Genomic DNA, 12,895 nt, shown 5'->3' with positions numbered 1-12,895 from the left:
TTGAGTCATTTTTTTAAGTTGAAGTTGTTACTCATATTCCTTCGTTGTACTGCGCAAGAAGTCTACCCAACATGATTTCACTTGTTCAGCTCCCATGTCATTTTTATGTGGTCCTTTAAAAAGCAAACAAGCAAATGCACCTTTGCATAATGCGGTGAGCAGAGCCTGGAAAACAACCAGGTGAATGTTTGATTACCTCCTGAGGAAAGTCCAGACCAGCCCTGTTTTCTTCACCTGAACCTGACCCGACACTAAAGCACTACTTTCATTAACTAACCCACCTCTGTCCTCAGCTTTGTGCTGATGTTAGACTGTGTGTCCTCTCTCTGACACACACGCACACACACGCACACGCGCACACACACACACACACACACACATACACACACACACACACACACAGACTCCATTTAACCTTTTGTTTTCAGGCAGTGGGACCACTTAATTAACTCCTTCACTGTTGATTATAAGGGATATACATATCCCTTATATCCCTCATTAATGTGGACTTATACAGTCTTAATCATGAAAAGCAATAAACATGTTCAGGTGTGGTGTTTTTAAAACACGTTTGGATAATAAAAATAATACAAACATTCCTGATACATTTTCTAGAAATTTATTACCGGAAATTGTGGGTAACTTTTACAAAGCCTTTAAGGCATAATTATTCTTGGTCTGAATCATATTCAAGCTCTTCATTTTAATTTAATTTATCTATTTATTTGTTAGGAACAGCTCATATTAATAAACAGCTGTACCAATTACAATATCTGTCCCACCTCTCGCCTTACCCCCATGTGGAGACACTGTACGTAGAGTCTCAATCATGGAGTTTTGTTGCAAGAGTACAACTTTAGTAGAACCAATAGACTTATGCAATGATAGATAATACTCTTTTATTGCATGAAATAAGTCAGAGAAATGAGAAAGAATTCCACTATGGGCGGGCATATCTGAAGGCAGATCAGACGGAGAAATGACAGCAGTCTGTCAGACACAGAGGGAGGGCAGCGGAGGTGGGAAGTGTGCTATATCTGAATAAACTCAAGGAGCTGTTACAGATTAACTAAGCCTCTGTGTCACCTCGAAAATGGAGGCAGACACTTACGTATAGAGTGATGTAATGGCGTAAAAGCATCCGGCTCTCTGAAGGCTCTGAACAAACTCAGCTCAGCACCAACACCAGGTTCAGGTTGATCGAAAAGGGCGTGTGTGTGTGTGTGTGTGTGTGTTCAGGGTTACATCAACTCAAAACTTTCGGAGCAGACTGTCTGACATTTTCAGGAGGACATGTGTGAAAACAGCTAAAGAAAAGACATCTATACCCAACTGATATTGTTGCTTCTTTTCACAGACGTCTATTAGTGTTTACATGCTAAAGAGTTTATTTATTTATTTATTTTTTTGTGCATGACTTAAACTTAATTCGACCCTTTTCACCACTTTTCCTGCTTCTTGTGTTTTTGATTCGACATGCTTGGTTTAAATCCTGCACAGTCAGCCAGCGGAGGTGCCAGGCGGCAGCCTGTAGTTGCTATACCAACACAAAAAGGAGCTGGCCCACTACATACAGAGCAATGCAACGTTTAGCTGTGAAAACTAGGAGGAAAACTTTAAAAAGCACGATGTATCTTACATGATGTGCATGCTTGACATTTGAGTGAATTACATTTTTAGTTTTTGATCTAACTGTTTCTTGATTCAGGCGACCATTTTAAATCATATTTTAAATTTCATGACTTTTCTAAGATTTTTAAGACTGTACAAAACCTGGAACATGTGATTAAATAAAGTTATTTTGTGGCGCTGAGCAAGTGCACTGGCGTATCTTCTTTATCTTAACTATTATATAACAAAGGAATTTGACATTTTATTACCAGTGGGATGTTTTCTTGGAGAGTTGTGAGTTTCATAAAGAAAACAGCATTCACTTGTGAAGGGTTTGGCAACTAGATTATAAAGCTTTATGCATTATTTTTTTGACTAAAAAATATAGTGTGATAAATTAGAGCAATGGGTGAGGCTAAAAATGGTGTTAAAAATATTGATTGTATAGTGTTTATTAATCAGTGCACACAGGTTGAACTCCTTCAGTCACACCCAGCATGCACATGGTGCAGAGCAATGACAGAGCTGAATGCACACCGGCCTGCAGCACGTTCAGTTCACTGCTCTTGTAATGTAAAACCAGCAGGAGACTTCTTTCAAGCTGAGCACCTGCTGCATTGTTTCTGGCTCTGCTTACATAACAATCCAAATAGGACAGCTTGATTTTAATGATTGTAAATAATCAGGGGGACAAGTCCCTGTTGTCCACTATGGACCATTCTGTGTGCTGTCTAATCAACAAGTGAAGAAATCAAGCTCTTACACAAAGACAAAAGCAGTGGTGTTGAATTTATTTTGACTTCTAGATCAATATGACACCACCACGTTCTTGTCCGGCCTGCATCTGTGCAGATCTGTAGTCTGCTGCTGATACAGATCTTCTTAAATATAAGAGCGTCCGCCACTCTGACGAGTGTGGAAAAAAGATTTAAGAAGAAGCAGAGACGTTATTGAAATAAATAAAACCCTGTTTCCACCAGGCGGTTCAGTTCGGTTCGATTTAGTTCCCAGGCGGGTAAGATCCCCAAATTACCGACCCGTACCGTCCTACCTTTTTGGGACCCTTCTGTTGGGGTGTCAAGCACATCGATCCGACCCTAAACGGCGGAGCTAAACGCTGCAGTCCGTTGGTTGGTCCCGTACCACAGCATTAAAAGACAAACACAAACCTGCCGTGTTTAAACACACAGTCGATTGTTTATTTGTCTGTATATCTCCTTGCGGCACACAGCCTTCTCTGAAACAAAGCTTGATTGTGTTTTGTAACAAAGAGCCACATAATGTACAGTTACTCACTCAGAGATGTGCTCATTGTCCTGATATCAAGTGTCCGCAGCACAAAATACTAAGACATGTTTTACCCTCTCTCGTTTCCCAGTTTCTCTCTCATAAATAAAAAAAAGTCAGCAGCAGTGGTCACATTTGATCCTTTAGCACAAATAAGATAATGTCCGTTTAAGGAGATAACCTGGAGCGCTGTCCTTTCTTTTCCTCTTCTCCCTCTCCTTTCATTTACTTTCCTTTCTCCTCTCAAAAAAATCAGCAGCAACAGTCATATTTCACTGCAATAACAAAGTCGTTGGTCTTTGTTTTCCTTCTTTTGTTTAATTTATTAGCGGGGTACACTGTGTCGCGATGCGATAATGTCACTGACGCAGCTATCGGCATCCGACTTGACCTTCACACATACTTGATTTCTGTTGTATTCATGTGTCAACTCTTGACTCATACATGGACTTGTTGTATTCCTGTTAGCGTGTCTGATCCACAGACCTCTGCGTGAACTGTTTTCACTGAATCTTCTCCCAGCTAAAGATCAGCTGAGGGGTTCAGCCGTGCAGGTCGCTGTGACTCTCAGATGGAGCTGGTTTTGTAACATCCCACGTGTGGTGTCTCGCTGTGTCCCACTTTACTGTTGTTGAGTCCCCACATACCACAGGCCATGTTTGTCAGGGCCGCTTTGGGGCCACCGACTCAGCAGACGGGATGTTTTTTTCAATTTTTTTATTATTATTAACTGATGGATAGACTTGAATGAACACGCTCAATGTGAGGAAGTGCTGCACTGTACTTAAAGAAAACTCGGCTCATTATGGTTCGTAAATTAAAGGCTGCACTGTAAAGTCTCCTCAGCTGAATGAGCACTTAAAGAACTCACTGTAAGAGAGTTTAATTTGTCTGAGTTTCCTTAATCTCTCCTGACAGACTCTTCGTGCTCCTGCTGTTTGATTCCAGTTAGGACAAACACATCCTGACTGTTTCAAACGGTCAAATTGTTACCGTGAAGAGGAAGGGCTGTAAGAACAATCTGAACAGAAACATTTTCAAGAAGACTCCAACATGTAGAGCAGCATGAACGGGATGTTCTCAGTTTGTTTATATGTTTTAAAGTGTTGTAAATGACATCTCTTACTGTATCCACTAGACTAGGATTACTAACCAGTAGGCAACACGTCAGCTTTCGGAGCTGTGCAGCTTCCTCCTCGTCTCCTTCGATGTTGCTCACAGACATTTCACTCAGCTTCTGGGAGGCCATGTCCAGAAGCCCTGCAGGACTTAGGGCACCAAATCCAGCACCACCTCTTTATGGGCTCAACAGTTTGATAGAGGGAGCCTCTTGAAGCTGCCTCACTATAGCACTCTGGCGTACTGGTGGACCAGGCTGGGGATCTTGGGATGTTTGTAGCAGGGAAGGATGTCCTCTGGAGAGTTGAAACTCTACATCCCTCTTCTGCACACTGTGTCACGAGTCAGTGTCACGAACAGAGGAGGAGACCCAAACGCACGACTCTGGGGTAAAAGCAGAATCACAATCCATTTATTACAAGCAAGGTTCGGTACACAGAAGTCAGTCAATCCAGGCACAGGTACAAAAACGGCAGGCAGGAATCAAAAGTCAAAAAACACAACTGGGTCGGATCAGAAACAAGACCAGAAGAATGCTGGAAACGCTGCTACGAAGAGACAAGACGAACCGACAAGGAGTGAGGGGAAACACAGACACTGTATACTGAAAGGGAGGTGGAGTTAACAAGACACAGGTGAGACACATCAGGTAATCAGACAGGAGGGGAAAAAAGGAACAAAGAGCACAAGACCAGAACTGAGGACAAGAACACAGTAAAACACAAACACAAGACATGATACACGAGGAAACAGAACTAAACTAAACCCTTAACCAGGAGATGTGACACACTGGTGTTAACCTCCCACATTAAGAAGAGGCTTCACCTCCTCTTCATCAAAAATGCTCCAATTCAAATTCCCAGAGCTTCAGGTCAGTCATGGCTTCAACAGTCGTCTCAGAGGGAAGACGGTTCTTCTGTAGAAGTTGTAAAGGTTCAGCCACATCTGCATCCTTCCCTTTTTGAAGGACTGAACGCAGAACGGCCCGGCATGATCATAACATCAAACATCCCTCTGATGGATTTGTAGATTTGTCTCCATGATAATCAGTTTATGTGTCACAATACCGAAAAAGGATCACACGTTCCATTAAACTCTCAAACTTTACTGTCAGACAATTAACGTTGAAACTGGCAGTTTAATTAACACACGTGCATGTAGTAAGACGTTTTCCATAAGTGACTTTCCAAGAGACAGCTACACTTAGGCTACTCATGACGAAGCAGTGTTTTGGAGGGGATGGGAAATTAAGCATGTTTCGTTTTCAGCCTGTGAGCTTATCTGGCTCACGTGGTTGATGTAGAAACAATCTGAATGAAACAGCAGATTGGACACTTCACATCTTCAATGAGACGTTTACTACCCTGTAGGTCTGTGAGGCAGGATCCTGATGGAGCCTCCTGTGCTCCTGATGCTGATTCAGGCTGCATGCCTATGTTCCCCTAACCCTAACCTGTGGAACCAGTGGGCTATGGGAACATTGGGCCTAATTTTCAGTGAAAAAAAAAATTCTTAGAAATGTGGGAACATAGGTCTGACCCCCAGGCTGCAGCTGCACAGCACAGAAGAGTCTGTTTTGCCCGGTTCCCCACAGAAAGGACATGTTTCCTGCCCCAGATAATTGCCTCTGTCTGTGAGGCTGCACCTGGGTGGTGAAGAGGCCTGACAAACACAGTGTGTGACGTGGAGAGAGAGTGAATGTAGAGGAGAGCAATAGAGGAGGGGGGGTGTTAAGTGACCAGACATGGAATTTAAAAACTCTGAATGACGCTAAAACTGTGTCCTGTTTCCATAAAGCATACGGGTCGTGGCCTCTGAGACACCCTGAAGAGAGGGACAGCTGGATCCATCAAACTTTCAAACATGATGTGGGACAGTGGAAGTCATTCTCTCGATACAAACGTCTAAACAGGAAACTGATATGACACGACTCTCCAGATTCACATTGCCATTGTTTTGATATCTTGCAAGCAGCCTTGTATTTTGCTGCATGAAGCGAGCTGATAACGTAGCAGGTTATAATCAGGAGAATTCACCTCGAGGGAGGGGGAGGGGGAGGTGACGTTTCATCCCTGTGATTGGTACATGATGATAGATTGCATGCACTCACAGCGCTAGTTTACTGGTCTGGTGCTCCCTGTGTCTCCATGACCTGCCAGCTCAACCCACCACTCTCCGCTGCTCTCACTCAGCCCCCCCTTATAACTCATTCATAGTGAAATGCTGCCTGCTTGATGTTTAGCACTATAAGCAGTATTCTGGGGCAGCATCCATTCTGGGACTTGAGGGTGGGCCTCAGGGTCCAGCAGTCACATCCATACATACAAGATAGCTGACTCCCTGGTTGCAGTATAAAAAACCTGACCTTTGCATATCATGGGAGGTTGGACTCCACGACCCGAGGTATTTGAGTCATTGACCTGCTTCAGCATTCAGCTCATTCTGTCTCCACTCCTGTGTTCGCTCCACATGGTTCAGATAGCAGGTTGGTGCTGTCTGCAGAGTCAAGGTCTGTTATGACTACTGCAGGGAAACTTCTGGACTGCCTTGGTTTCATAGTGACGTTGAGCTCCTTGCTCCTGTCCACTGATAGCCTGACTGAGTGTAAAGTCCAGGACTACAATGAAGAGGAACGGGGCGAGGGGTGTCCCATTGCAGCCCCCCTGTATGGATGTCAAAGTTCTCGCTAATGCCATCTGGGGACACAACCCTTGATCTGAACATGCAACCTATGACCTGAAGAACGTTTGGAGGAACAGCATAGAGTATTCTCACTAATCATCCGACATTATAGTTCAATTCTGTTCTGAAACAACAGTAAGGAACAATGTCAATCATTGACTGCTGACTGCAGCCGCCTTTTCAGGCTTTTCTTGAGTCAAACAAAAAAGAAGAAAAGAAGATGTGTATGTGTTGACATTCATAGCTTTAATGTGCATCTTTAAAAATGTCAGTTATAAGGAAGATCATCAGTGGAATCACAAATATTACACATGAATCAGTGAACATTACATGAGCATATTTGTGTCTCCAGCGATTCATCCAAAACGAGACTGCTTCGGATTTTGTGCCACATTTTAAAGTCCAACATTTGATTTTTTATCAATCCTATAAGAATGAAAATAATCTTTTATTTTGTAACTCCTCAATATAGATATCCTTCTAAACTTGTACCTTCGCTCAAATGCTGTTTGGTAGATGGTCTACTTTTATTTAAAGGCAGGGTTGGTCATTTTCTAAAACTAGCATGAATTTGACAGTAGCATTCTCTCAGTGCACTCACAGTATAAACTGTCTTTGAGTGCGGGCTCATAGCAAAGGGGTAGAGCATGAGCACGGAGACATGGAGCCATTTTTTTAGAGCACATGGATGATTATTTTCTGTCAGGACATAAAGACAATTTCAACTAAAGTCTTAAAAAGTGTATCTGGATTAAAATAACCATCCCTGCCTTTAAGGGTTAACACATGTAAAATATTTAAAATAATATGGTGAGCGAGGTCCACTTCTGATTCTAAAGTCAAAATTTAAATATTAATGACTCTGTGTCATTGCTTCTTCTGTTCTTTTGCATTCTCGTAGTTAATCTACATGTCAAGGTTCCTCAAGGCGCTTTGAGGACTTCTCTACAGGTGAGAGTGGAGCTAGACCCGGCCATCATCACAGCCATGGAGGTCCTTCTCTTTGGCTCTCCTGATTCGCTCCAGTTCATTCATCATGGGCAGAGGACCTTCGTACATGTTGGTCTTGATGGCTCTCAGCTTCTCCTGGTAGTCCTTGGGCAGACCGTTCTGCTCCGCGCCCATCACAATCACCTGCAGAGGGTTCAAGAACAACAGTTATTCTTCAGCCTTTAACTTCAATACAGCAGACAGAAATCCTCATTTCTCTGCTCAGCTTATTTATTAAATATGAAAGTCAGCTTTTTTTGCATGTTGTCCTGAGGTTGCATCAGAAATAGTAAATTTAAAAGCCATATATATAAAATACTAAAAGTTTGTCTTGACTCATCTTGCAGACAAAACGTGTTTTGCTATCTTATTTTGGTCATTGCAGATTTTTTTAGCGTCATTTTATCACCATTTTAACGGTTTATTTCACAGAGCTGTGGTGAGACTACAGATGTATCATGGTTTGTTCGATACAGTGAAAGTGAAAGTGTCACTCAGCAGAAACAGATAAACAGGCAGTTGAATCAGGACGCTATGGGTTACAAACATCTTAGCAGTGGTTACAGCACAGAGGCAGAACGTCAGAGCTGACGCTGGTCAACACCAAGTTCAGTGAAAACGAGGTATGTGTTGAAACAGCCTTTTGTTGACTTTTGTTGACTCGTTTTAGGACAAAATCTATGGTGACATTCGTCAAACATTTACTATATTGGCCCCTGAATATCAGTAATCTGTAAACTCAGACCAGCTGCACATCAGCAGCATTTTAGCACCAGCTGCAGTCCTCTGTCAGAAACTGAAAGGATCTCTCCACATCACATTCAGACTGTACAGTCATGACCTGGACCGGGGGGGCGGGGGGGGGAGCGTGTACACTGGACAGAGGACAAATGTGGTCTTCAGTCCCTGAGCTCCTGGACCCCGTGTCAGAGTGTGTGAAAACAATGTGCTGGACTCCTGCCCACTATAGAGCTCAGAGCGCCGCTCTGTTTTTCTTTCAGGCATGTTTGGGATATGTGCACAAGAACAATCTGGTGTTCAGATGTGTAAAACATGACAGAGGGGGCGTGTCCACACTGTTGTGACCTGCAGAAAACACAGTCAGGTGACGGGGGGTGTGACAGACGGAGCATATTTCCAGATGCTTCACACAGAGAATGACCGTTGGAGTGAATTCAGGATTCAGATCAACCTCATTAAAACATGTTGGACGTGACATAGCGTGAGAGAGGGCCTTTAAAAAGTCATCTAAATGTAAAGAGATAACACTGAAATGATCCCCAGAGGGGAAATATGGAGCTAACCTGGTTTAAAAATATATCAGCAGCACAACACAGACAATTTGATTCATGGTTTGTAAAAGGCAGGAAAGACTTAGCACTTTTAAATGCTTGTTAACTGAATTGACTTTGGATGGAAGTTAGGAGAATTTTGAGACACATTATAGTTTTTGGCTTATGGTTGCACATGTGTATATATATATATATGCATTTAGAATAGCTCAATTCAAATGTCCTGTCTATGTCCTGCTGCTCTTCTCTTTTATGTGCTTCACCAAACGTTATCACAGAACGACCTGTTATCATTTGAATGTCTCACAGGACTCTGGACTAAGACTGTAGGAATGTAATATTTGTTGTGTTCTTGAGACGGAGGATATTTGTGTGCTTGTGCAGACACAGTTGCTATAAAGGTTTCCACCAGAATTTACAGTTTTTTTCTTTATAATCCAAACATTTGATGTTACGTTACAGTCTTGATGTCTCTCTTCCTGGTTCTCCCTCCGCCTGCTGCACACTCGGGGAGGAGGAGAGCGATTTGGAGGAGCAGGTTAGAAGGCTGTTTGGCTTTTCTCTGAGCAGGGATCTATCAGCGTGAGTGTGTACACGTAGCTGTGAATCTCTGGGTCTCTGCGTGTTGTTGTTCCTGCACTCATTCACATATTAAATCCAGAGGCTGTAAAGTGTCTTTCTGGATTAACTAACCTATCTAAACACATTTAGCAGCAGGAGTCATTTGGGGTGAAGAGTCTTGCCTCATTAAAGATGAATTAACTGTGTTTGCATGCAGTGGGAATCGAACCAATGGACGACCGACACAATCACCCCATCTTCATAGCAACGTGAGTTTTTGTCTCTGTCGCCAATATATGAAAAACGTGTACAAGTCTTCAAGCTTCATTGTCTAAAGCATCACAGAGTGAAGTAAAACACAAGCAAGGATCTAAAGAGGAGGAAGCAACGTCAGTGAGTGCAAACAAACAGCTTTAAGTCCAAGTGGACACACAGGTGCTCACAGGAAGAGCAAAGCCCTATTGAGAGTTTTAATTACCATCCTTAATATCATCATCGTCATGGAGTCATCAGTATCATGAAGTGTGGAGGTGGTCATAAAAAGAGCTGGGTCTTCGGCTTTTTCTTAAAGGTGCAAAAAGATTGGTTTGGTAGTTTGTTTCACATGGGGGGGGGGGGGGACTCAGGGCTGTTTAGAGGAGGTTGGATCGGACGCCTTCCATTAGCAGAGCGTGGATGGTGGGAGGGAGTGTTGGGTTGAGCCGTTGTTTGGTCCGCAGCAGGGTTTTGAATTCGATGCGAGGAGTAACTTGCAGCCAGCGGAGGGACATGAACAGTTTTGGACAGCTGACAGGTGAATCAAGCAGCAGCATTTTGATCCCCTGCAGTTTGTGAGCCTGAACCAGAGGAGCTGTGTAGCATTCTCTGACAGGTCTGATCTTCCTGATGTTGTACAGGCCAAATCCTCTTGAACCTTAATCTGGTCATCAGTCATGACACCGAGTTGCTGGGCAGACTTTGTAGGAATGAGTTTGGTTGTATCAAACTGGACATTGATCTGCGTTTGCAAGGAGCTGAGTCTTTAAAAGGATGAGTCGAAGGTGATTTAGGGATATCAGCAAGGCATGTCAAAATTCTCGATGAGACTGTAACGCCATCTAGCGGGAATGACAGGAAGAGCTGGGTATCATCAGCATAGCAATGGTGTGAGAAGCCATTAGAGTGGACGATTGCACCAAATTAGGTGATCTACTGCATGTACTGTATTTGTAATAAGCCCAACATCAATCTTTCGCTCTCCGTCTCCTGTACACATACTCTGAAATAAAAAAAAAGGGAAAATCCTATCCTAAATACATGAACTGTAATAAAACACCTGGAAAGGTTTCTGTGTTAGTCATGTAAAAAAGAAACTCCTCCAGCGTCACACACTGAAGCACTCAGAGGCGGAGTATGTCTTACCCGGAGGTACTGAGGTGATGGAGGAGCGTACACACAGCTGTTCATGATGTAGGTTCGACAGTTGAGCTCCTGTCCTTTAGTCTTCACAGGGAGCTCCACTGGACTGTACGCACCCAATGTCACATTCTCCTGACTGAGAGTGTGCACAAAAAAAAAAAACACAAACATGGTAGATCTGAGGTTCACAAAAAACTTTACAAAAGATACGAAGGATACGAAACCCTTACCTGTCCAGGGACTCGAGGTCTGTCATGTTCATCCTCCACACCACCCCCCACACCTCATCGTCCTGACTCTTCTCGATGGTGGCCACGCCACCGTGCCACCGGTCACTTGCCATGCCTTTATAGTTCCCAAACACCAGTTTATAGCCCTGAGTAAGAACATGAGTTGGAATGAGAAAGTACAGGGCATAAAAGGAGGTAACATTGATGGTCCAGATGTTAGTCTGTACCTTGAGCCGGGCCACGCAGTGAACTGTGGCAGACGGGTTCTTCAGCTGAAGACGCTCCTTCAGCAGGTTGCTGCCATAAGCAAAGTACAGGAAGGTGTGGTCATGCTCCATGTTGTTCCTGACGGGAAGAGGATGGCTGACGATGAAGATGCAGGCGACAGTCGAGTGTTCAGAGGAGAGGAGTTGAGAGAGAGAGAGCGAGCTGCAGAGTGACAGAACACCTTCCAGCACTCACACACCATTCTCATGCTAATCCCTCCACTATAACACTGAGCCCTATTCAACCTCACAATACACTGTCAGACTCACGCCAACAACACACACACACACACACACACACACACACACATACTGTACACACACACACACAACCTTTCACTTTTATTTACATCCGGATCTAATCGTGTGTTGCTCTTAGTGTTGGGCATGGATCCAAATTAAATAAAAACACCTTTACAGCTCTATCATAGTAAAACTTAACTATGAGTGTGTTTACTTAACTAAATAAAATAGTGATCATTCATAACTACGAGGTCGTATTTTGGGCTGTAAGAGTCGGGACTAAACAGGTATGGACTGGTTCATGTTTTTATACTGAAAAAAGATTTAAATGAAAAATATTAAAATACCATCAACAATTACAACTAAAACTAGTTCTCCTACTATGCAGAATAAATTCTACAAGTTGAATTTGCTAAGTAAATTTACTAATACACAAAACGTGTTTTGGCATTATTGGTGCATTGCACTAACTTTTTTAACTTTGAATCATCATGTACTTTTCTACAGTCAAGGACCTAAAAAATCTGAAATATTTGGTTGTTACAGTTTCTCACACACAATATAGAAGTATAAATATAGTTATGTACGATCGAGGTATAAATGTAATTCTTAGTTATCACGGGCTCGCTAAAACAAAAGTAAACTCACTAAGTAAGTTACTAAACTACTTAAACTGTTTAATAACATGAGATCCAGCTGCTCGCTCACACTCGGAGAGCGAGCAGGGAGTGGATGACAACACATTTTTCTGACAGCAGATGAGTCTTTATTCTAAACTCTTTAAATCAGATACTCCTGAATTTAATTATCTTAGGTGACTTCCACAGTCTCATTTGTGACCCCCCTCTAACCTCTGGTGTTCCCCAGGGCTCCATCCCCGGCCCCTTGTTTTTCATATTTCTACTCGGCGGGGACTTAAAGGTTAACACAACTTTGAGTTTTAACATATTTTATTAAAACGAGTATTTGAATGGCCGTTTAAAGCAGTGTTTCAGGTATTTTTTTATTACATTGAAATGTTAGTCATGAAGCACTTTAAAATAAGAGGAAATGCTGACGTTGATACTTTTTACTAAATAGATAAAATGTGTTTTAAATTTGTCACAACTGTCTCTGACAACTCTCACTGATGCAACATCTGGCTTCTTTCATTCAAATTGTTGTGAGCAACGTTGATGATTAATAACAATAGTGCCTCATTTGCATAATGAAATAG

At 42.7% G+C, this 12,895-nt stretch overlaps 1 protein-coding gene across 1 annotated transcript; it reads right to left on the bottom strand.

The window, feature by feature from the left end:
* Positions 1-6,966: 6,966 nt before the first annotated feature.
* On the bottom strand, positions 6,967-11,550 carry ggctb (gamma-glutamylcyclotransferase b). The gene is made up of 4 exons (XM_079344654.1): positions 11,398-11,550; positions 11,171-11,316; positions 10,944-11,076; positions 6,967-7,833 (listed from the first exon to the last, which is right to left on the bottom strand). Exons 1-4 carry the CDS (start codon positions 11,506-11,508, stop codon positions 7,663-7,665), a joined length of 561 nt encoding a protein of 186 aa, XP_079200780.1. The 5' UTR covers positions 11,509-11,550; the 3' UTR covers positions 6,967-7,662.
* Positions 11,551-12,895: the final 1,345 nt, after the last annotated feature.

This window comes from Symphodus melops (genome assembly GCF_947650265.1).
Source record: "Symphodus melops genome assembly, chromosome: 5".
Lineage (NCBI taxonomy): Eukaryota > Metazoa > Chordata > Actinopteri > Labriformes > Labridae > Symphodus > Symphodus melops.
This window is presented reverse-complemented; position numbering and strand designations above follow the sequence as displayed.

Excerpts from the sequence above, each read along its gene's own strand:
- ggctb (XM_079344654.1), bottom strand. The coding sequence starts at position 11,508 with ATGGAGCATGACCACACCTTCCTGTACTTTGCTTATGGCAGCAACCTG. Across the intron at positions 11,077-11,170 it reads GACCTCGAGTCCCTGGACAG|TCAGGAGAATGTGACATTGG; the intron begins GTAAGGGTTTCG and ends GCACACTCTCAG. Across the intron at positions 7,834-10,943 it reads CATCACCTCAGTACCTCCGG|GTGATTGTGATGGGCGCGGA; the intron begins GTAAGACATACT and ends AACCCTCTGCAG.